The sequence below is a fragment of the Typopeltis vanoorti genome, chromosome 12, assembly GCF_054136105.1.
Source record: "Typopeltis vanoorti isolate ZY-2024b chromosome 12, IOZ_Tvanoo_1.0, whole genome shotgun sequence".
Lineage (NCBI taxonomy): Eukaryota > Metazoa > Arthropoda > Arachnida > Uropygi > Thelyphonidae > Typopeltis > Typopeltis vanoorti.
In genome coordinates, this window is record NC_143560.1 from 65,142,604 (window position 1) to 65,167,939 (window position 25,336).

General features: G+C 36.0%; 1 protein-coding gene across 1 annotated transcript in view; it reads left to right on the forward strand.

Annotated features, from left to right (window-relative positions):
- LOC150100847 (voltage-dependent calcium channel type A subunit alpha-1-like) overlaps nucleotides 1–25,336 on the forward strand; it is a 1,659,894-nt gene that overhangs the window by 885,840 nt on the left and 748,718 nt on the right. Inside the window, exon 31 of the mRNA XM_090401918.1 lies at nucleotides 10,324–10,434. Coding sequence (XP_090258044.1) covers nucleotides 10,324–10,434 — 111 coding nt within the window. The remainder of the gene's footprint in view (nucleotides 1–10,323; nucleotides 10,435–25,336) is intronic.

Here is a 25,336-nt window from a genome sequence, read left to right on the forward strand (position 1 = left end):
TTCAAGTAAACCCCCACAAAATTCAGCTATAATGTTTTCCAAAAAGAAGGTCCAGAGCAAGAAGGACATACACCTATTAGGAGTCAAGATTCCATGACAGACTGAAATTAAATACCTCGGCTTGCTGCTTGACAAAAAACTTCAATTCAGCAATCACATAAAACACATAGGCTTGAATACATCTAAAGCAATTGCACAACTCTATCCCATGATCAACAGCAGAAGCAAGCTGGGTATACGTAACAAACTACTTATAAGATGGTAATAAGCCCAGTCATCACTTACGCATCTCCTGCATGGAGTCATACCTCGAATACAAATATTCAAAAACCGCAAAGGATACAGAACAAATGCTTGAGGATGATTCTGGATGCCTCATGGTTTATAAGAAACTACCAGATTCACAGAGAATTTAAAATTCCCTATATCCCCTCCCTTCTCCATGATCTAGCAGAAAAGTTCTTCATCAAGGCAAGTAATCATCCAAACCTGCTAATCAAACAAGCTTCAGACTACAATAAAGCGAAATACTATAAATGTAAAAGACCCAAATTTATCTTATGCTCAGCTGAACACAGCTAATCTCAATGTCCTCACAGGACGAGCCTAGAGCTCAATAACACTCCACTCAAAGAATTTCCCTCACAGACAAAGGGTAATATGAAAAGCATTAGTGTTTCACCCATATCAAACAAGTAATGTTCTGAGTTCTGCAAATATAGTTTACGATTGATTAGAATCGGATCTAACATTGAAATTGCGATATAAATTTTTATTATTGTAATTATATTATAGCAGGTTGTTGCATCCATATGGTAACTATAAATGTCATATGAAAACGAATAAATCAATACCGTATTTACTCAAATATAACTTGCACTTTTTCCCCCAAAATTAAAGCTAAAAAATCATGGTGTGAGATATATGTGGGGATTTTTGGAACTAAAGTTTTCAGGAAAAAATGGAAATGGGAATGACTTAACAAGAATCTCCTATTCGCTATCACTACTTCTGGCCTCAAGTGTGGTTTCTTGTGTGCACCTTCGAAGTCATTTACCCAAATAGTGTCATCTTCTTTCCCATTATTCAAGGAAAAATTACAAGTAATTTACAAGATTTTAGATAGGTAATAAGCAACCCTTCACGAATGAGAAGTGAAAGCAGAGCTTGAAATAGACAGCAATGGTAGGCCAATAGAGATAGAGCAGCTATATGGATGGGCATATGATTGGTGTGGTATTAACAAAAGGTCGCGTTACCAAAACACAAAGTCAAGCCGACAGTTTTTGAGTTGAAACACTAATTCTCTTCAACTGAATTCCATAATATCTGAAACCACCATAACAACATTCACTCTGTATGTTTTAATTTTAACATGTTTACGAATTTTATTGCAGCTTTTATTTTATTGCATTTGAGTTAGTGGGCGCACTCACACACGTCTAACTAAAAACAATAATTTTTAGTTAGATAAAGTTAGCACAAGAATTGTCAGTTCCCTTCACTGTATTGTTTAAGTCTCAGCTCTGGGTTAGTCTCGAGGGAGTGGAAAGAAGGGGAAGATAGTTTCATTGCATAAAGGAGTTTCCAAGACTGCTGTTGCAAATTACCAACTGATCAGAGCATATCTGGAATCATTGTCAAGGTTTGGGAGATATTAGTCAAGAGCAAAATACAGGAATGGATAGATGAAAATGAGATACTGTTTGGATGACAGCATGGTTTTGTGAAGGGTAGATCATGCCTCAGTAACTTGCTCACGTTTTATAATACAGTGACGGCTGAACTGGATAAGGGTAATGGATTTACAGTGATACTGCTGGACTTTGCTAAGGCCTTTGACAGGATACCACATGGAATTCTAATCAGTAAACTGCAGTGTATGGGGATGGATATAGGGTTGGCGGGATGGATAGGAGAGTGGTTGATGGAGAGATATCAGAGAGTAGTTTATTCAGAAGTGGAGTCCAAAAGAAGGCCTGTTACTAGTGGTGTGCCACATTGTTCTGTTCTTGGACCATTGCTATTTAATTTGTTCATTAATGATATGGGAAAGGATCTGAGAGGAACTGTTCATTTATTTGCTGATGATGCACAGTTGGGTAGGGCAATAGTGAATGCACATGATGTCAAAATTTTGCAGGATGATTTGGATAGATTGGCAGTCTGGGCTAAAGAGAAACACCAATTGGCAATTCCTATAGGTAGAGATGACCTGCTAATGCTTCTGCCTGATATCTCCACTTGGGCCTGGCTCCCACTGAAGAGACCTCAATAAAGGTCGAAACTAGTCTGGGTAGTGGCCCTTCCCTTAATGCATAACATTAGACATATCCGCAAGGAGATGTGTTTTGCATTATAGGAGATACTGAGATAGGCATGTTGGTAGCTTGCTCCACCTTTGCAACGAGTTGCCCTGGTGTTGTACCACATTAACCCAGTCCTGAAGATACTTTCAGGCGCAAACTTTGTTTGCTCACACTTGGATAAAGGATTAAACTAAATTTATTAGAATCGATGTCAGTTTAATGTAGCAAAGTGTAAGGTTATGCATTTTGGGGTGAAAAAATTAGCAGGAATATATCACATTGGTTGAACTGTACTCCAGGAGGTTGACAAAGCCAGAGATTTTAGTGGATAGGGAGTTGAAGTTTAGGATCCACATAGCAAAAGTGGCTAAATCAGCTCATCAAATCACTTGGATGCTGAAGAATACTTTGACGAGCAGAGATAAGCAAGTTATTGTTCCTCTGTATTGAGCCATGATAAAACCCCCATCTTGATTGCTGTGCCCAGATCTGGTCACCTAGGTTTCTTCTTGATAGGGAGGAGGTTGAGAGGATCCAGAGGCGAGTGACCAAGATGATAGCTGGTTTATGGAATGAACCTTACGAGAACAGGTCGAAGATCTGTGGGTTATAGAAATTTGTTGATAGGCGGAAAAGGGCTGTATGATTGAGACATTCAAATTACTGAAAGGTTTTTACAAGATTAATTCAGAGGAAATTTTTCAGAACAGGTCTGGTGATGTGAGAACTAGGGGCCATCCATGGAAACTGAGCAAGAGTGTAGTTAGCAAGGGTGTTAGAACTAGGTTTTTTGCTTGGAGAGTGGTGAATGAGTGGAATAAGCTGCCAGAGTCTGTTGTGGGTTCCATGACTGTAAATGAATTCAAAGCAAAGTATGATAGACACTGTGTGAATGCCGAATAGTTGTTCTTGATATGATATTTAAGACCTCCCTCGATGAGTCTAAGGACTCCTTGGAGTTGGCCGCAATATTAATAATAATACTATTTGCTTGTGCAACATATGGTTTTGCTTAGTCTGAACAGCATGGTTAATGTGGGAGAGGGGCATGTGATTCATTAGTTAGTGTTGTTTTTATCCCAGTTGTCTCTAATTGCACTAAAGAAATATATTGCACATGTTGAGAAATATATTACACAGACAACAAATGTCTCTGTACTTTATTCACTGGTACAATAAAACTACTTATTTTTCTTGCATCTGCAACATAGTGGCAATTGGGGAGGGCGTGTTATTTACTGCGGGGAGCGAGATATCGCCCCGACGTGAAAGTGATTATATTTCATTTTCATGTGCGATGTATATAAGCAAAGGTTTTTAATTCCCTTTGTCGTAAAGTAAAATCAGGGGTGCGAGTCATACGCAAGGGCGAGTTATATTTGAGTAAATACGGTATTTTTGTTTTATTATAAAAAGCAACCATCCTTTTTTTATAAAATCTTTCCTTGAGGTGTCGTGGGCTGCAAGAAATTGTATTGGAATACCAAAGGTGTCAAACTGGACCGCCAGTTTGACACCCTTGGTATAAAGCCTTGATCTGACTACATATTAACTGTTTTATGCAGATTTGATCCATAGTTTCTACTGTGATAAAGAAACTCTGGAGGGAGAGAGAGAAACCAGGAGGGTATAACTAAAACAATATCAGGACTTTAGAATGTAGGTTATTGGCAGCAGTTATAGAAATATGAATTACAAAATTGTAAAAAATATAAGTGGATAGGCAGAAAAGAGGCAATATGATAGATGTGATTATTTAGCAAAGGTGATTTTACAGGATTAATGAACTGTAAAATTATAAATAGAGTTAAGGTGAGAGAGAGAGAAGAAGAAAAGGTATCATCCCTGTACAACATGAATAAGTATATTTCATTTTTTTACATACAAAATAGTAGATAAGTAGAAGGTTCGATATGAGAGATATGTCTGTTTGAGTGAAACCTACTGCTCTGACTTTGTTAAATCCATGTTAATAATAGTAACAATAGATGCTAGAGGGGTGAGAACAAGGAATGATCAAATTTTGTATGAGTTTAACCCTGATTATTGATTTATGTCATTGTGAGTTCAAGGAGATTCTGTATTAGGTTCTGTGTGAGCTTATAGTCACCCACAATAAGTTCATGGACTTCACAAAGCTGTCCAATTAATAATAATAAAGTCACTCCACTAGAATAGCATGATAAGCATCTTATTGACAATAATGGAATATTAAAAGAATTTATTTTGGAGCACCAAAATGTGAATCAGCACCTCTATGATAGAAGATGGCTATTATCATGATAATTTCTCTCATTATCACATTTTCATTTATAGTTAATCTTTTCAATCTTCAAAAGAGTTATTTCACATTCACATTTTGTAAACCATTCAACTACTTGAATGGTGCTTGTGGGTCATTTTCAGATATTTCGTATAAGATGTCGTAAATCAAGTTTTGAATCTGAATATATGACAAGTTTTGGATCTGGTCAGAGCATTAAAGATTCAAATTGTGACTGAGATGTCATACTTGCACCCAGCTGGTGAGAGTGACTATATGGTCCTGACTTGGAGGGATGATAGGCATGCAGAAGTATCAGGGAGGAAAGAATTTAGGTGCAATTATAAATCAGGTGAAAGGTAGTGCACAGTGACAGACCGCATACTTCAAGTATGCGGTCTGCCACTATGCACTACTACCAGTACTGACTCCTCAATTTATGGTATACCTTCTACTCCAAGTTTTCTAGCCATTTCTCCATTTAACCTTGTTGTGAAAAAAAAAAAAAGAATAGAGGTACACTGTTCTTCACTGCCATTTCAATGATGTGGTTTTTAAACTTTTCTGGCATAATTGTTACATTAACTTTGTCAGATGTAAAGAATCTTGATAGTTGTGTTTGGTCTACAGTAGATTTCTGATCTTTCTTTATCCCTGAATTAGAGGGAATGTTTTTATTGCTGTCTTTCTCATCACAGCTTCTGACACATTAGGATGAAAATGCTGCAAGTGTCTTTTTAAATTTGATGCTCTTGTAAGTGCATTTTTATCAGAACCACAAAAACTACTAATTTTTGGATCACATGCTTTTACACAATCACCATCTTCTATAATACATTGACACACATTATATTTCCCATCTGTTGTTATTGTAAAGTGTTCAAAAACAGTGAATTCTGTTGACACTTTTTTTGTCATTGTGAATTTTTTCATGGGATGCCTCTTTCACTAATATAATATATAAATTATAAAATATATTTTATTTTGAAATTTGCAAAGAACTTGAAATTAAAATATATCCTGAAAATATAACCTGAAAAAAAAAATAGGTCCATCAAATTATTATCTGTGAAATAGGAAATTTTAACATATTTATATTACAATTTAAATTCATTAGGAATCAGAGTCAATACATTTTTACCGCCTCTGATTCTGACTCCACAGCTCTGACTACTACTCCAAATCTTATTTCAGATTTGGAGCAGAATGGATGACTAGTGAAATCAAACAGAAACTGCAGATGAAAGGTATACAAAGAGAGGTGGATAGCAGTTGTTATCTACTTCTCTTTGTGGCTGGATAGTAAAGAGAAGAAAATTAGATTATGAGAGAAGACAGCTCTGCAATCCAATCTTTTTCCTCTATCACCAGTAGTAGGAGAAATGACTGTAGATCAATGCCTTTACAGGATAGAGATGGTAGTCAGGTGACCAAAGCAAATGATGTAGTAGAACTATTTAACGATCACTTTATTAGGTTTCATCCTAGTAAAACTGGTTTTAATCCCTTGATGAATAGAGGGTTGAAGGATTAGAAGTAAATGAAAAGGATATATTCCAAATACTGAGCAATCCAGGTGTCAGTGAGACTAGATGGGATTTCACCTATCTTTAAATGTGCTGAGGAACTGACTGTGCACTTCATGTGATTATTTAATGAAAGTCTTGCAATGGAGCACATTCTTGAGGCGTGGAAGGAGGGTAAGATAGTAAGATCCCACCGTTCAATGCATGAGGGTGGTAGAACTGATGTATAAAACTATAGACCGATATGTTTTTCCTTGAAAGGGCTCATATACAAAATTGTGAAGATGAGATTAATATTATTTATGAAGTCCATCATTGGTTTGTTAAGGGATGCTATTGTTTTAACAATCTGGGTGCCTTTTATAATAAAGTAACAAAAGCAGTAGATGAGGGGAAAACATGCACTATAATTTTTCTGGATTTTGCAAATGCATTTGATGGAGTGACACATGATAAGCTGCTGTTTGAGTTGCAACATATGGATTTAGATATCAGAATAGTTGATTGGATTGGAAGTTAGCTTTCTGATAGATATTAGAGAGTTGTATATAGGAAGCAGAATTGGAGTGGGAAGGTTACAACTGGGGTTTTAGAGGGATCGGTACTGTTCAACCTTCATGTTAATGATATTGCCACTGACTACAGGGAGATATTCAATTGTTTGCAGGTGATGTCAAACTTGGGAGGGTACTTGCTAATAGTGTTGATGTTATGACTTTCAGGAGGATTTGAATAAGCTGGAAAGGGCTATTTAAATGAAGGGGAATGTTAGTTTAATACAGCTTATGTAATGTAATGTTATTTAATGTAATGTTTGGAAATTTGGGATCCACTATTGGGAAACTGCACAACATTTTTTTCTGGGATTATACTGGAAGAAGCAAAATGAGGAACACAAGGATTTTTGGGTGATTGTAGATAGAAATTTGCATTTCAGTGAGCATATTGCAAAGACTGTGAAGGCAGCAGAGGATTGATGCAGTATTGAGGAATTACAGCATCAACCAGCAGAGATAAGCGGGTAGTGGTAGTGTTATTGTATAAAGCATTGATCAGGCCACATCTAGTCACGTGGATTGAGAGGGAAAATAACCAAAATGATATTTGCAATGCATAGCATTGGTCATGAGGATAGATGGAAAGCATGAAATTGCAGATTTTTGTGAAAAGATGAAGAGGTCAAGAGGTGAAATGATGTGTTTAAGACTTAAGCTATTGAGAGGTGTTTATTATTATTATTATTATTAATAATATCTGACCATCATGGAGTCAAAGGAATCATTGAGGGAGGTTTATATTGATCCATGCCTTAAACCCATTCACAGAGTCTGCACTCACAACACTTCCAGGCAATGCATTCCACTCACCAGTCACTCTCTTTGCAAAGAATCTGCTTCTCACTTCCCTGCTTACACCCTACTTACATAGCTTCCAGGGATGATCTCTAGTTCTACTGTTGCCCCCCTCTACTCTATGAAAAATCTCCTCCACATTAATCTTGTAACAACCCCTCACCAGCTTATATGTCTGAATCATATCCCCTCTTTTCCTTCTATTCACAAGGCTCTGTAAGTTGAATTCCCTCAATCTCTCCTCATATTTGTCATTCCATAGACTTGATACTAACTTATAAACCTTCTCTGGACCTTCTCCAATATATCTTTATCCCCAAGAGAGGTGTTTATGAAATTAACACCAGGAAGATTTATTCATATCATAAAAAAGTCTTTCATTTGCATGGAGTTTAATAAGAGCATGGAATGCTTTGTCTGTGAGAGTGGTGAGAATGCAGAGAGTGAACATATTCAATTAAAGAGTGGCATGATAGACTTTGTATCATATTTGACTTAGACAACTAAGTAAAACCTCCTACAAGGAGTCTTATGACTTGGAAGTCCATAATAATAATAATAATAATAGTAAATTTCAGTGGCATTTTCAATATGTTGGAAATTTGAAGGTTATTTATTTATTTAGTGTTATTTTTAATCCACATATACCAGCATGGTGCTTTCTGGGAAAATAATTCATCAGACTACCATTGTACTGCTCAGTTATCATTCAGTGGTGAATTTCATGACAATACATTTATATGCTATCTCAAGATCAGTTTGAATTTTACTTTTTATTTATTTATTAATATTTTTTATGAAAATCCCATTCATAAAAATTTGGAAATCTGTTTCACATATTAGCACTATGCGTGGACTTATTGTCAGTTAATCATGATATTTAGCCTACTGGAAACTCTAATCTGCAGACTGATTTTTTTTTCAAACAGTTTAGATTTCCAAATAAGCAGGGTAGTAGTTTAACAAACAGGGGATAAATATCATCTTTCACCTAAAGACATTCCCAAATATCCATACAGCAGAAATGGATGTTTGTGAATTCAAATCCACAACCTATAGATGGGATAGCAGAGATACCATCCACTCAGCCAAACTAGGCCAGTGTACCCTATATATGATATATATATATATATTACTTAGGTATATTTATGTATTTATGTCAAAAAAAGTTTTTAAAGAACCATTATATATATATAATGTAAATTTCAATGTTTTTTTTTTTTTTCAATTTGCAGTGTTTTTATTGTACATGTAGTTCATAAAGTCGTTTTATGTGATGATGCCAGCCAAAACCATTTCTTAAGTTAATTTTTTTATTTAAATTTGCAGCATGTGGTAGCACAACTTCGTTTTGCTCGCAGAAGCAGAATGATGCATTTATAATTATTTTGTGGGAAATGTAAAATATGGGCTTGAATAACAACATCTCACATGCATGCAAAAAATTGAGCATTGGAGATGTTATATTTTTAGTTTTACTGCTTATACAGACTTCACAGCCATTTAGAGTCAGCATTAAATTAAATTTATTTAATAAAATAAGTGAGAAAGATTTATAAATATTTAAATCTGCCTATTTGAAGATCAATTTTTTTTTAACATATGCATAATAATGCATTTCATTTTCAAAAAAAATATTGTATATTTTACTTCTACTTTCACATTAGTCACAATAAAATAATAATGCTTTAAAATTTACCTCTCCTGTATGGATCAGTTTTTATATTTAAAATGTGGTGTTATTCTATTTGTGAAATTAATAGTTGCTGCCAGGTTTCTTTCATATTCTACTGTATAACATAGTTTCATATTTTTTTCCTAAAAGTGATCTGTCAAAAAGTTCTATAATTATATTTAAAAACATGATTTGAAATGTTTTTGTTGTTTTGCAAATTTTATCACCTTTTTGAACAGTTTTTTTTTTTTTTTTTTGTATTTAAAATTAAAAATGACTGTGAAGCTGTCTAAGTAATCTAGACTCATTTGATGCAAAAATACTAATGGATCAATAAGCATGATCACATAGCAAATATAAGGCATGAAAACATTGATAATAATGATGATGCTATTAGTTTTTTTTTCTTTTGTTGTTGTTATTAATGTCTCTTGTCATTCCCACTCCATTGTGTTTCTTTCTATTAGTATAATTTCCCATCTACTTAATTCACTTTCTTTTTTTTAATTTATTGAAATGATATATATTTTTACAGACTGTTATGCAGTTTATTTACTATATAATGAAAGATATATAATGCATTTTTTCTGCAAACAATTTCTTCACTATCAAATATTACTTATAATGGACAGTGAAATGGGTTTTTCCAATCACTAAAATTACATTGTTGTTTTGAACAGAACTTTTGATTGAAGTATACAGAGTAAATATTGTTATGCTGCATAATGTAATTTAACTGAAGGGGGCTGGGGGATATTAAACATTACTGTATTTACATTTCTTACAAATATCAATGAATAAAATTTACATATAAATGTACATTTTTTTTTATTAATTTTTTTCTGAAGAAAATTACCTTTAGAGGTAATTTTCTTCAGCTGTTTTACAGTAGAGAACAAAGAAAATTTTAGTGTTTTACATTTCCTTTTTTTTTTCTCCTTTACGCATACGTGTTTTTATTTTATTCTGTCGGTTACAATAAATAAACTGCATTTCATTCAAAATTACATTTTTTATATAATTTTATTTTCACTCTTTTTTGCTTTTTTTCCTTTTCTTCTGTTTTAGATTTTTTGTCTCTTATTTTATTATCCCCATTCCCCTCTCTTGATCCCAATTACACTACTGTGTATGGCATTGTATTAATGCAGTGATTTGTGAGCAACCAAGCTCTGACTAGTCTTGTGTTTCACCCTAGTTTTACAAACAAAACGACATGTTCAAGAACACTCTGCACTACATGAATGCGGCCTTCACTGCACTCTTTACCCTTGAATGCTCGCTCAAGCTGGCTGCATTTGGAGTCAGGGTAAGGATGGGGAGTTTGTGCATTTTTTTTTGAAAACCCTTTGGATTATCTGTCTTCAGAGATGTAGAAGTAAACCATTCTACTAAATTTTGATATCACAAGCTGGTTTCCAAAACATCCTATTTATTTATTATTAAATATTTTTTACAAACTTCATTATTTATAAAATGAAGACAGAAGATTTCAAAGGGTTGAAGGTAACAAATTATATCCTTAATTTTAATTAACAAAAAAAAAAAAAAAAAAAAAAGAGTTGGCCCTGGATTGGAAAGAGTGAAATAAATGCTTGCTTGTTTACATTAAAGCAAGATGTTTAAGAGAAAGTGATATGCCATTTATATTTGAAGAGTAATATATTTTTTCTTAAAATATCTAAATTTCTATATCATGCTATTAATAAACAACCTTTCCAATCCTGCCCCACCTGAACCTTGACCAGACTTACAGTGCCATTTGCTGCATGTGAAATGCATCAGCGTTTTTAAATGAGAGGAGTGGAAAGTCATAGATGATCGTGCTTGCTGTTCTGCTTTAGCAAGGTGGATGTATCAAGAACTGGGCTTGATATCAGAATTTCCCTGACTTATATAGCCCAAAAAAAAGTTTCGGTGAATTGAGAAGTATGAGGTATCGGTATCTTCAGTGATATAAACAGCTTGCAGTACAGAAAACAAACAAAAGAATAACCAAACTGTGGTGATGCCTGTGCTTTATTTAGAAAGAAAAGAAAAAAAAAGTTCATGTTAATCTTCCTATTTTGTTCAGTACTGCTTGAAGAAAAAAAATGCATGGTAATCATATGCCTGCTTGTTTGTGCTTGCCTGTAAACACATGTAATCACATTTTATGGTATTTGTGCATTGAAAAATAGAGTATTGGATGCTTTCAGTTACTGGTGTTTGTGGTTGTATGAATATGTGCATAGGCTGAAAAAAATATTGCATGTAGCTCTAGATATAAGTAAATGCAATTTATTTAAGAAATTTCTAAAATTGAAACGAATGATTGGGAATGCATTTATTTTTTCCTGTGTTTTATATGTAAGTACCTATTGTGATTATATTAATTATTATACTTACCTAAAACTGATATGAAAAAACCCAGTTTTTATTTTTTTTTTTTCTGAAATGAAAAGTTAAATAAAAATGGCGATGAGCATTTTTTCCATTTCTGAGTTTGTAAGCTGTAGTTTTTTCATATTCTAATACCTAACATTATGGGGTCATTCTCTTTGGCCTTCAGTGTTAGGTAGCTCTCCCTGCTTGAATTGAGATGTATGCAACTGATCCTTAGACCCATTTTTTTATGTGTGTTTTGTTTCCATTATTCAATTCCTGCCACCTTGTTTTCTTATTTCTCCTCCTGTCCACCATGACGCTGTAGTACCACCAAGCCAGTCCTTTGTACCTAGACATTTTAAGCTACATGAATGAGGCATTCACCACATTATTCCTGCTAGAATGTATTCTGAAGCTCATGGCTTACGGATGCAAGGTTTGATTTTTTTTTTAAATTTCTTTTTTCACTACACTAGTTTTAAATGTAATTTATATGAGACCATTATAAACAACATTGCATTATATGTGTATGTATTTCTTCTTTTTTTTTAATCTCTTTATGTATTATTTATATTTGTACATATTTTCTGTAGTTTATGGCTTGAACTTTAAAAACCCAAGTCACTTTTTATAAATACATAACAAATAGAATTTATCAAAATTTATTGGCCAAATTCCATCATACTTTGAATATTTAAATGGTCAGTTAATATAAACATCAAACTGTATAATTTATTGTCTCTTTGTTTTTATAGGAATAATCCCAAATAGTTTCTTGTCAACTTTATTAATATCTTAGTTAAAGACTTCTGCTGATAATAATGAGTCTTCCCCTATTTGGATAACAGTGACTACAAAATTAAAGGGGAAAAATTTAACTTATAAAATATTAAATGAATCAGAATGGTAAATAAGATGACAAACATATTCAGACTTAAAAATCAATATACAAATCTTTCATGACCTTTAAATATTGCAAATTATTTTTTGTTTTCATCTTGTGGTTTACATGAAATGAAAATTCAGTGCTGAAGAGCTTACATGATAGTTCAATAATTGTAATATTTCATCTCTATCAAAGAGACACCATTAAAGCAAAATAGAGCCAATTCCAAGGAAGTAGACTGGTCAGACTTGGAGCCTTACAGAGTCCTCATGTGGGTATTCTCTATGCATGCTTTCCAGTTGGCCTTGTTGCTTAGTATGAGCTCTGAATATTATTATTTCAAATGGCTTCAAATATTTCATGAAAAATGGATGGATGATAGTATCAGAAATAAATATATCTATGGAAAAGGGGTAAGTTCAACATAGGAATGGGATGGCCTGGTATGCAAGAAGAGTAACTGAGTGTATGGCAGTATACATCATAGATAAATGATAAGAAGAAGGAGATCCAGGGGTAGGTGTATAAAAGTCACAGGTGAGAGGTGGCATGGGTAGGGCTGATCATATATGCAAAAATGAATTGCTGTGTTTGATTATGAATGCTAGAAGTATGAGAAATATCTGGGACCGAATTGTTGCACTGATGCCTTCATTTGCCTGGAAATTATTGGAATAAGTGAGACATGGTTGGATGAGGATGGTGGTATTCTGATGGGTAGAGAAAGAAAGGTATGATGAGTTTTGTGAGGATGCAAAAGGCAAGAAGGGAGGGATAGGGCTGTTGATGACATTAGAAGAATTATGCCAACACAAGTTGAAGATGCAAAAGGAAATATTTAGTTTGATGTTGCTTTGGGTATAAGATTCAGAAGATGATGTGAAAAGTATGTACAGGAATTCCTTGTATAGCACAGTTTTGAACAACGCGGGTTTGGGGTAACGTGATTTTTATTATTACACTTATCATTATTACACTAACATTGTCAACACTGACCGGCAACTCCCAGGCACCACAAGTGACAGTTGAGAGCCACGTTTATGCAGTAGTTATTCGATTGGCTCTCACATAGACACGTTCTTTCCCCGCGGCATTTCATTATTTACGTTAATATTAGTATTTAATATTTTTTATTATTTAAGTATGAGTGAAAAGAGACAAAACAAAGAAGACACTGTTGGAGTAACAAAAAAAATGCAAGTGGTTGACATTAGAGAAGAAACTTGAAATTATAAAATGTCACGAGAATGGCGCTTTGTTTGCTAAAATAGCACGTGAGAATTCAACGAATGAGTTATCTGTATGAGCAATTATTCAGAGCAAAGAAAAGATTAAACAACATGGAATGAGCACCGCTTCTTATATGTCAAAAGTGATCACGAGAACTCGATCTTCTACAATGGAAAATATGTAATGACTTCTAATGATCTGGATTGAAGATTGTAATCAGAAAAAGATTCCTTTGAGTCAAATGATAATCCAGGCAAAAGTAACAAGTCTATATGACAAAATAAAAGAAAATGAAAGCGAAAACGAAGGCGGTACAGCCATTGAAACTTTTATAGCAAGTTGCGGGTGGTTCTACAATTTCAAAAAGCGTATGGAACTCCATAACATAAGAATCCAAGGTGAAAGCGCAAGTGCTGACACTAAAACTGCAGAAGTATTTCTCAATGAATTGAAGGAGCTTATTGAGAAGGAAGGCTACACAGATGATCAAATTTTTAACGCTGAAGAGACTGGCTTGTTCTGGAAAAGAATGCCATCGCGCACATTTCTAGCAGAGAAGGAAAAGACACAAGCTGGGTATAAAGTGTCAAAAGACCAATTGACACTTTTACTAGGAGGTAATGCATCAGGTGATTTAAAATTGAAGCCACTGGTAGTGTACAGAGCGGAAAACCCAAGAGCTCTTAAAGGCTTTACAAAAAATAATTTACATGTTCATTGGTGTTCGAATAAAAAAAGCGTGGGTGGCTCGTTCAATTTTTTCGAAGACTGGTTTAAAACTTGTTTTTGCCCTGAAGTTAAAAGCTATTGTAAAAAGAATGATATTCCTTTCAAAATTTTGCTTTTATTAGACAATGCGCCAGGCCATCCAACTCTATTGACTGACTTAGATGAAAATGTTAAGATTCATTTTCTCCCTCCAAACACAACATCAATTCTGCAGCCGATGGATCAAAGTGTTATCTTCACTTTCAAGGCTAACTATTTAAGACGAACTTTTGCTCAAGCTATTAAAGCTGCAGCAGAAGAAGATTCTTGGACTTGGAGTGAATTTTGGAAGAAATTTAACATAAAAGATGCCATTTAAAATATTTATGAATCTTGGCAACAGGTGACTCAAAGCAACATGAGAGCCGTATGGCATAATATCTTGCCGCATTGTTCAAAGGACTTTGTTACCTTTGCAACAGAGAAAGAGGAAATCTCAACAGAAATTGTGCAGATGGGCAAAGATCTTGGTTTTATAAGTTTAGATTGTAACAATGTGAACGAATGTATTGATTCTCATTCAAATGATATGGATGATGAAACCCTTTTGGAGTTGGAACAACAACGAGCCTATGAAGCAGAAGAAGATGAAGATGAGCCCACTAATGTCATGGTTGAAGAATTTTCCTTTGCTGACCTTTCAACTTTTGTGAGAAAAATCGACGAAGCTTTCTAATAAATGCCGACCCGAATTTGGAAAGAAGCATCAAAGTGAGACAAAGTCTCAATAATGCCATCAAATGCCACTGAGATCTAGTACTTGAAGAGACAAAGAAGACAAGGATGCTTCAATGAACACTAAAATACTACTTTAGTAAACAGTAAATTACTGTATGCTAGAACTGAAGCAATATTTGTTTTGTTTTCTACAACTTTTATATCAGTTTAAAAGGATTTTATTTGTTATTTAGTTAATAAAAATAAAAATTTTTTTTTCATTTTTAAACATTTTTATTATCCTAAATTTTTGTAATAAACCAATTAAATTGAAAACCTTTATAAATAGACCTCGAACAACGTGGTTTTGCATAGTGCGGATGCTTCTTGGAACCAATTAACCACGCTACAAGGTATTCCTGTATAGGCAAATTGGCTTATTAGTAGGATTTTATGAAATATTTTCATTTAATTATGGTAATATAGACTGAATGAAGTGTCATCTAGGAGCAAGGGAAATTAATTTCTTGAGTTTCTGAGGAACAACTACCTTAGGCAGTATATAACAGAGTACATAAAAGGATTAAGAGTCTTAGATCAGGTCATATATCATCAGAGGATTGGTGGTAGTTGGTGAGTGTGACCATGAGGCAATCACCTGGATAGTGACCAGCCATATGAAGACTTTTGTAAGGAAAGGTTATATGTGAAACTATAAGGCTACTGATTACGAAAAGCTTAGGAGACAGAAAACTTACATGGAAAGGAGGTCAGTGCTGATTACAAAGATTAATAGCAGCAGATATTCCAAAGGTCAGAAAGTTAAATAAGATCAGTGTAAAATGGATGAGTGGAGAGCTTAAGCATGCAGTCGAGAAGAAGAAGGAGACAGCATAAAGTTAATGATAATAATCAGTTATATTGAGGAGCATAGATGCAGGCTAGTAAAGTAATGGTTGGTAAGAATAGATAAAGTGCAGCATAACAGCAAGTGACTAATTAGGCCAATAAAAATCCTAGAATTCTTTCAGCACATGACCAGTAGAAGAAATAATGATTATGGGAGAATGAGATTAGTTAATGAAAATGGTAGATTGGTAACTACTGAGGATGATACAGTTCAGGTATTTAATGAATGATTTGTCAAGATATTTCAATTAGCAAATTAGCATGAATGTGAATCTATGTTGAGAGAATGGCTGAGGAGCGACTGATGGATGAGTGAACAGAAGCTATAAGGAATAAATATGTTAATAGAAAGTAGTAGAACTCAATGGTATATTACTCCATGTCATGGGGTAATATACCATTGAACAAGTTAACATAATTCAACAAGTTAACATAATATATATAGTGTGTGTATATATATATATATTTTATGTTAACTATAATCTAATGAGTGAACTCTGAGTTCAGTCATTAGATAATAGTTGTTATGGCAATGATAGATGAGGAGAGAATGGAAACAGTATGAGAGAGGGACTGGTAAGCGGTGTAATATACGGTGACTCAATGATCCGTGGTGTGCAAGATAGGATGCGTGAGGAGTGTTTGCTGGGAGGAACAATAGAAAGTGGGCTATGGCAATTAAGAGGGGTGAAAGAGTGGATGAGATGATTGTGATAGTAGGAACAAATGACTTGAGAGGTAATGTAAATTGGGCAGAGAGAGATATGAGATTCTTGCTTGAGGTAGTACGAAAGAAGACACACAGAGGAAAGATAGTGTGCATGTTGCTTAGGTATGATTGTGACGAGCTAAGCAGAAGAGCAGTCATATTGAATAACAGAATAGCTAGAAAGTGTCAGAAGAGAGGATTGGAATATGTGGATGCTTGGACAGCATTTGAGGACAGAGAGGAATTGTATGTGAGAGGCCACTTGCATTTGAATGAGGAAGAGGGCATAGGCATCTGGAGAGATTTGCTGTTCTGAATAAGTCAGTGTGTCAATGCAGGGAAACTAGAATGCCCAGGGTGGATGGTAGCAGGGGTGACCTCTTGTGGGAAAGGGTACTTGGGAGAAGGGGGAAAACATCAGGTAGCACTGAGCCCAGTGGAATCTAGAGGGGATAATGCTGGGTATAGAAATAGTGACATTTTTATACTTTATACTAATACTAGGTGTATCCAGAATAAAGGAGAGGAATTGGTGGTGCTGATAGCATCAGCCTATCCAAAGATTTTTGAGATCATTGAGACGTGGTTGACAGAAGAGGATATAATAACAGGAATAGAAGTAGCAGAGTACAGCATTTTTTGGCAGGATAGAAAGGGAAAGCGTGTTGGTGGAGTACTGCTAATGATAAGTGACGACTTATGTCCTCTAAGAGTGGAGGCTTTGGAAGGCAGTGACACTAATGATTTTGAAAGCATATGGTGTGAGGTAGAGATAGGCAAGACAGGATATTTAGTGGGGGGTTGCTACAAGCCAAGGAGCACAGAGGGTAGGGACCAGGAGATGTTTAGACAGTTGACCTTGGCAAGTGAAAGAAGAATGATTGTTATGGGAGATTTAAACTACAGCAGTATAAATTGGGCAGAGGAAGATGCATGTAGCAATAAGGGAATGGAATTTATAGAATTCTTGAGGGACAGATATCTTAGGCGACATGTAATAGAGAGAACAAGAGGTTCAAGAGTTTTAGATTTGGTCATAGCATCAGAAGGGCTGATATTAAGTGAGATGTCATCTCACTTATTATCAGCTCGTCTGATGCTATAACCAAATCTGAGATGACATCTCTACCACCAGGTGGAGAGAGTAACCATGTGGTTTTGACTTGGAAGATGAATAGACATGCAGGAGTATCAAAGAGATGGGAATATATGTGGAATTATAAGGCAGGTGATTACAATAGTCTTAGACATCAACTTGGGGAAGTTTCATAGAGGGGAGAATTGGAAGGCCAGGATATCATTAGTACTTGGGAAATTGGGAAGGAATATTTGTTATCAGCAATAGCAAGCTGTATTCCACAAGTGAAGAACAGGACACAATTTGGTGTAAAGTGGATGACAAACAATATTAAACAGGAGCTGCATGTGAAAAAGAGGCTATGGAAGAGATATAAGGAAACAGGTAAAGAGCAGATGCATGAAGATTATAAGACACAGGCCAGGAGAGTGACTAGTATGGTAAGGAATGCAAAACTGGAATATGAGAAGAAATTGGCAATAAAATCCAAAGAAAATCCTAGAAAATTTTTTAGCTATGTGGCTAGTAGGAGGAGAAATGATTGTGGAGGAATGACATTGTGGGATAAAAATGGGAATAGAGTGACTGATGCAGAGGACATAGTGGAATTGTTCAATGAACACTTTATTGGTATATTTCATCCTGGAGGAGTAAATTTTAATTATAGAGGGATAGGGCAGGTTCGAGGTTTAGAGGTGCAGGAGGAGTATGTGTTCCAAATGATGGGTATTCTGGATGTCAGTAAAGCTGTGGGACAGGATGGTATTTCACCACGAGTTTTGAGAGAATGTGCTAAGGAACTGATAGCTCCTTTGACCTGGCTTTTCGGTGAAAGTCTGTCTACGGGAAAGGTGACCAGGGAATGGAAGAAGGTAAGATAGTGCCTTTGCATAAGGGCAGTAGCAGACTGAAAGTGTCTAATTATAGGCCAGATTGTGTATCATCAGTGGTTATTAAGATCTTAGAGAAATTAGTTAGGGACCAGATACAACATTGGGCAAATGAGGGTAATGTTATCTGTGAGAGTCAACATGGATTTGTGAGGGGGCTCTTGTTTTACTAATATGCTAGTCTTTTATAATAAAGTTATAAGCGCAGTAAATGAGGGAAAGGCATATACAGCCATTTTCTTGCATTTAGCGATGGCATTTGACAGGGTTCCACATGATAAGCTGATATTTAAGTTGCAGCACTTGGGTTTGGATATCTGGTTGCTCAACTTGATTCAGGATTGGCTGTCCAATAGGTATCAGAGAGTTGTGTATGGCGGGACAGTTTCAAGGAGGCAGAGGGTTATAAGTGAGGTCCCACAGGGCTCAGTACTGGGGTCTATATTGTTTAACCTTTATATCAATGACATTGTCAGTGGATTGTAAGGGGATATTCAGTTGTTTGCAGGTGATGCGAAGCTGAGAAGGATTATTAGTAATAGTGCAGATGTGGTAACCCTGCAAGGGGATTTGAATAAGTTAGATAGATGGGCAAATGAATGTGGATTTCAGTTTAATGCATGAAAATGTAAGGTCTTGAGGTTTGGGAAACATCGATGGGACGCTGCATACTCTATTGGAGGAGTTATACTGGAGGAAGTAGGGGAGACAAGAGATCTGGGGTTGATGATTGATAGAAACCTGAAATTCAAGGGACATATTGCAAAGGTGGTGAAGGTAACACAAAGGATTGCTGCAATAATGAGAAGGACGCTGACCTGCAGAGATAAAAGAATTATCATTCCATTGTATAATACCCTGATCAGACCACACTTTGACTATTGTTCTCAGACTTGGTCCCCAGGATTTGATGGGGATAAATTAACTGTGGAAAGGGTGCAAAGGCGGATAACAAAGATGGTTTCAGGACTGTACAATGTTAGTTATGAGGATCGGCTGAGGGAATGTCAACTGCAGAGTTTGGTGGTTAGAAGAAGGAGAGGTGATATGATTAAGACTTTTAAACTGTTAAGAGGTGGTTACAGGGTTGATTCTGGGGAGTTCTTTCACTTGGTTGAACAGTGGGAAGGAGTAATGACAACGAGCCATCCCTGGAAGTTACGAAAGGAAACTGTCAACAGGAGGGTAAGGAGTAGTTTTTTTGCATGGAGGGTGGTTGAACCGTGGAATGCATTGCCTGATAGAGTGGTGAGAGCGAGAATGGTCAATTAGTTTAAGGAGTGGTATGATAGACTTGTGTTTCCTAGGAAGGAAACCTAAACTCAACCATCGCTACTCCGAAATCTCGAATCTAATCCACTTCCTGCAGTACAGCACTCTCAATATACACTGAATTAGCTTTGCATTTGGAACCCCCTCACCAAATTTACATATTCAGTGTGATAATGGAGTATCATGTGATATCAACATCACATATGGCTATAAATGGACACACGTACCCTCCATATGTAATCAGTAAATGTTTGTTGGTAATGGGGAAACGTGTTATGTAAGCCAATTTGACTACAGGCAGATAGTTGGGTCTGGTGGGCAGGTGCCAGTTTTTCGGAAAAAGCCACTGCAATTGTTGTTTGCTCCCATACTACTGTATCAAGGGTGTGCAGGACTGGATTAACCATGAACAGACATCCAGCAAAACATAAAATAGTTATGTTACTTAGTGACCACTTTTTAAAGTATATCATAGAAGTGAAGTTAATGGTGTGACATATGTGACAGAGACTTATATGGAAACAGAGGTGGATGAATTAGAGTTTCTTGTATTTTGCAAGAATATTGCAGGACCTCAATTTAAATACAGCTGTAGGATTAAATGGATTAAATAAATATCAACTTACAATTTGTGCGAATGTGCAAGAGAACTGGCAGTGCATCTGATTAGGCCCTTTAATTTAAGTATCAGCTCTGGTAGAGTTCAAAAGGAGTGGAAAGTGGACAAAATAATTTCCTTGCATAAGGGAGGTTCTAAGACTGCAGTAACAAATTATGCCCCAATCAATATCTCAGGTGTGGTGGTAAAAGTACTGGAAAAATCGGTCAAGAAGAGAATTGAGGAATGGACGGATAGGAATATGATACTCTATGAGGGGCAGCGAAGCTTTGTGAAGGGTCTCTCATGCCTTTAGTAATTTACTTACTAATGAATAAGGAAAATGGCTACATGGTGATTCTTCTGGATTTTGCAAAAGCATTTGACTGAATACTACATGGAACTCTGCTAAACAAATTATAACAGATGGGGATGGATATCATACTGGCTATGTGGTTAAGAGGGTGGCTGCTGGACAGATATCACAAAGTGGTATATGGAGGAGCAGAGTCCAGGTGAAAACAGGTGACTAGTAGTATGCTGAAAGATTCAGTGCTATGACCATTACTGTTTAATTTGCACATAAATGACAGGAAATAACCTGAAGGAAATATTCAGCTGTTTGCTGATGATGCAAAACTAAGTAGACTAGTGAACTAAGGTGATATGGAGAGCCTGCAGAATGATTTAAATAGTTGCCATTATGAGAAAAAAGATAATGGGTGTGAGTTTAATGTTTACAAGCAGTGTACCACATTGATGGAACTGTGCTCCAAGAAATAGATGAAGCTATTGATTTAGGGGTGTTGGAAGACAGAGATTTGAAGTTTAGAGGACATATTGCTAAGGTAGCCAGTAAGATTACTTGGCTATTGAAGAATGCACTAACAAAAAAAAAAAAATAATAAGGAACCTGTTATGCCTCTTTATAAGGCTGTGATACGTTCAGGTTACTGAATCTGCTGGATTACTGTGTTCAGGTCTGGTCTCATCGGTTTTTGGGAATGAGGAAGTGTTGCAGAGGATTCAGAGGTGGTCAGCCAAGATGGTGAGTGGTCTGTGGAATGTTCCATGTGAGAATATTTTAAGGGCATATGGACTTCAAAAGTTGGTTGATAGGTGAAAAAGAGGGGATATGATAGAAATGTTTAAGTTACTTTTAGGGTTTTATAAGATTGATGCAGGGGAAATGTTTAATCACTTGGCTAGAGAGGCAAAACAAGAGGTCATCACTGGAGGTTGAGTAGAAGTGTTGTTAGGAGGGGCAGGAGGAATAGATTTTTCACTTAGATTACTGTGAATTAATGAAATGGGTTGCCAAAATCAGTCGTTAGTGCTTTGTCTGTTAATGGGTTCAAAAAGAGGAATGATAGATTGTGTGGATAATTTGAGTTTCCTGAGATTATTATTATTATTTTTATTATTATTCAGGCCTCCATGCAGTCAAAAGACTCAAAGTCTATCGTACCACTCCTTAAACTCATTGACCGTTCTCGCTCTCACCACTCCATCAGGCAATGCATTCCATGGTTCAACCACCCTCCATGAAAAGAAACCACTCCTCACCCTCTTGCAAACAGTTTCCTTTTGTAACTTCCTCTTGTCCCTCTTGCCTCTTGTCATCACTCCTTCCCGCTGTTCAACCAAGCGAAAGAACTCCCCAGTGTCAACCCTATAACCACCTCTCAACAGTTTAAAAGTCTCAATCATATCACCTCTCCTTCTTCTACCCACCAAACTCTGCAGTCCACATTCCCTCAGCCGATCCTCATAACTAACATGGTACAGTCCTGCAACCATCTTTGTTATCCGCCTTTGTATCCTTTCCACAGTTAATTTATCCCCTTCAAATCTGTGGACCAAATCTGAGAACAATAGTCTAAGTGTGGTCAGAGACTTACACAACGGAATGATAACCCTTTTTTCTCCAGGTCAGTGTCCTTCTCATTATTGCTGCAATCCACTGTGTTACCTTCACCACCTTTGCAATATGTCCCCTAAATTTCAGGTTTCTATCAATCATCAACCCCAGATCTCTTGTCTCCCCTACTTCCTCCAGTATAACTCCTCCAATAGAGTATGCAGCGTCCCATCGATGTTTCCCAAACCTCAAGACCTTACATTTTGCTGCATTAAACTGAAATCCCCATTCATTTGCCCATCTATCTAGCTTATTCAAATCCTCTTGCAGGGTTACCACATCTGCACTATTACTAATAATCCTTCCCAGCCTCGCATCATCCGCAAACAACTGAATATCCCCTTACAATATACTGACAATGTCATTGATATAAAGGTGAAACAATATAGATCCCAGTACTGAGCCCTGTGGGACCTCACTTGTAACCCTCTGCCTCCTTGAAACTGTCCCACCATACACAACTCTCTGATACCTATTGGACAGCCAATCCTGAATCCAGTTGACCAATCTGACATCCAGACCCATGTGCTGCAACTCAAATATCAGCTTATCATGTGGTACCCTGTCAAATGCTTTCACTAAGTCTAAGAAAACAGCAGTATATGCCTTTCCCTCATCTAATGCTCTTGTAACTTTATTATAAAAGGCTAGCATATTGCTAAAACAAGAGCGCCCCTTCACAAATCCATGTTGAGTCTCACGGATGACACCACCCTCATCTGCCGAATGCTATATACGGTTCCTCACTACTTTCTCCAAGCTCTTAACAACTACTGATGACACGCAAACTGGCCTATAATTAGACACTTCCAGTCTGCTTCCACCATGATCTCTTGTATGGAGTCCAAAGACTCATCTTTGGACTCCATAGAAGTGTCTGTAGAGTAATAATAATAATTCTCACAACATTATTATCATTTGACATAATCAACCCCTGATACACCTCTGATTCTTTTACTTCAGTACTCCCTTAATACTTGCTTCTCTTCTATATATTGCCTGCCAGTTTGGCCGAGTGGTTAGCTTATCCGCTCTCCAGCCAAAAGGCTGCAGGTTCAAATCCCGCCGTGAGCATGGATGTTCGTAATTGTCTGTGAAAATACTAGTAGTGGTGGTGGTAGATGCCGTGGTGTAGTTGCTGTTTGTTGTAGTTGGTGGATTGAGTGGCGGAGACAGCTGTAGAGTAGGTGTCCTCCCTCGATGAGTCTGGACTCCCTAGTGGTGTCATGTAATAATAATAATAATCATTTACATGTGTATAGCATATGCTGATGAAGTCTTCATTCAGTAAATCCAATATATCCTTTTCAGTGGTAACCTAATCAACATCTGTTAAACCTCTGATTCACTTCCATTCTCCTAATATTTGTTCCCTTCTATCTATGTTTTGCACCACATCATTTACACCAGTATGATATACACTGTTAAACTGCTCATACAATAATTCACTATATCCTTTGCAACAGTCACTCTTCTGCCATAACTATCCATCAGTGTCAATCTGCCATAATTATTCTTTCTCTTGCTTGCCATATAGTAGAAAAATCCCCTTGAATTAACCTTGGCATGACCAGCAATCTCCTCTTGTACCACACCTTTTCTTTCTTTACCATGCTTGTCACATTCCTAGTCTGCACTTTTTATTCTTCATGGGTCTGATCGCTAACAACTGCCTTGTACTTCCTTGATAGCATTTCTTTCCCCAATGGAGCTTGCTTGATTTCACTGTTCATCCATTTCAATCCGACTAAATTTACTCACTTAACTCTTGAACTGCAGTTGTACATTGCTTGTGTCAGATACTGCCTTATGGATTTCTATGCACTGTCAAAATCTTTTCTGCACAGCTCATCTACTCAATGTATGGATTCTAGTTAACTACATAGCTTCCCATAATCATCCACCTTATACTTCCACATATATCCATTTTTGATAGTAACCTTTTCTTGTTTAATTACTTCCCAACCAAGTACCTCATGATCACTCTCACCAACCACCAACAGTCAATAGCTCAATTAACAACTACATCTTGTGAAGTTATCACCAAATCCAAAGCACTAAAGCCTCTAGTTGCATCAGTCACATACTGCTTAAGATATTTATCCCTCAGAAATTCAACAAACTCACTCTCTTTTTTCTCATACACTGTCAACTACAGTGTCATACACCTCTTCCTCCTATTCTATATTCCTGTAATTCCTGTAAAGGATCGTTATTTACATGCACAGCCAGTTTGCTTATACATTTCACAATCAGTATTCTCTACATTTACCAACCTATAACAGCATCCTGTCAGATATACTAGACCAGGAGGCGCCAAACTTCTTTGACCGTCGACCCCTTCAAGAGTTTCTTGACTTTTTATCGACCATCTCTGTTTTACTATTACGTAATTATAATAGCACAAGCAGAAAAGACAGTTATGTGAGTTTTTAGATTGTTTATTTTATAGTTACAGTGTTTATTGTATGCATAATATAGTATATATTATTATATTGGCTTAACGTCAAAGGCTTAACGTGTTTTTGACGTCCTTCTTAACATTGCATATTTGATAGGAGGGATAAATAATATATAAAATATAAAATTTAATTTAGATAACAAAATAACAATAATAGAATCTTCTTTATATATATGAAAATAAGATTTTTATTAACTTAGTATACAATTTACTAACATTGTCAATGTGAACAGTGTGCTTCATGCCTCTTGACAAGATTAGCAATGTTTGGTTCAAAATTAGTAAGTTTCAGCCTTAAATCACCACAGAATTATATATCTAGCTTATTTCTTTGTTTTGTTAAAATGGAATTAACATGGCTGAAACCAGCTTCAGCCATGTGTGAGCTTGGACTGGGGTTGTAACAAAATAATTAAAATTGAAGTCAGTAAGCAAAATTAATAAGTCTAAATAATATACCTACTC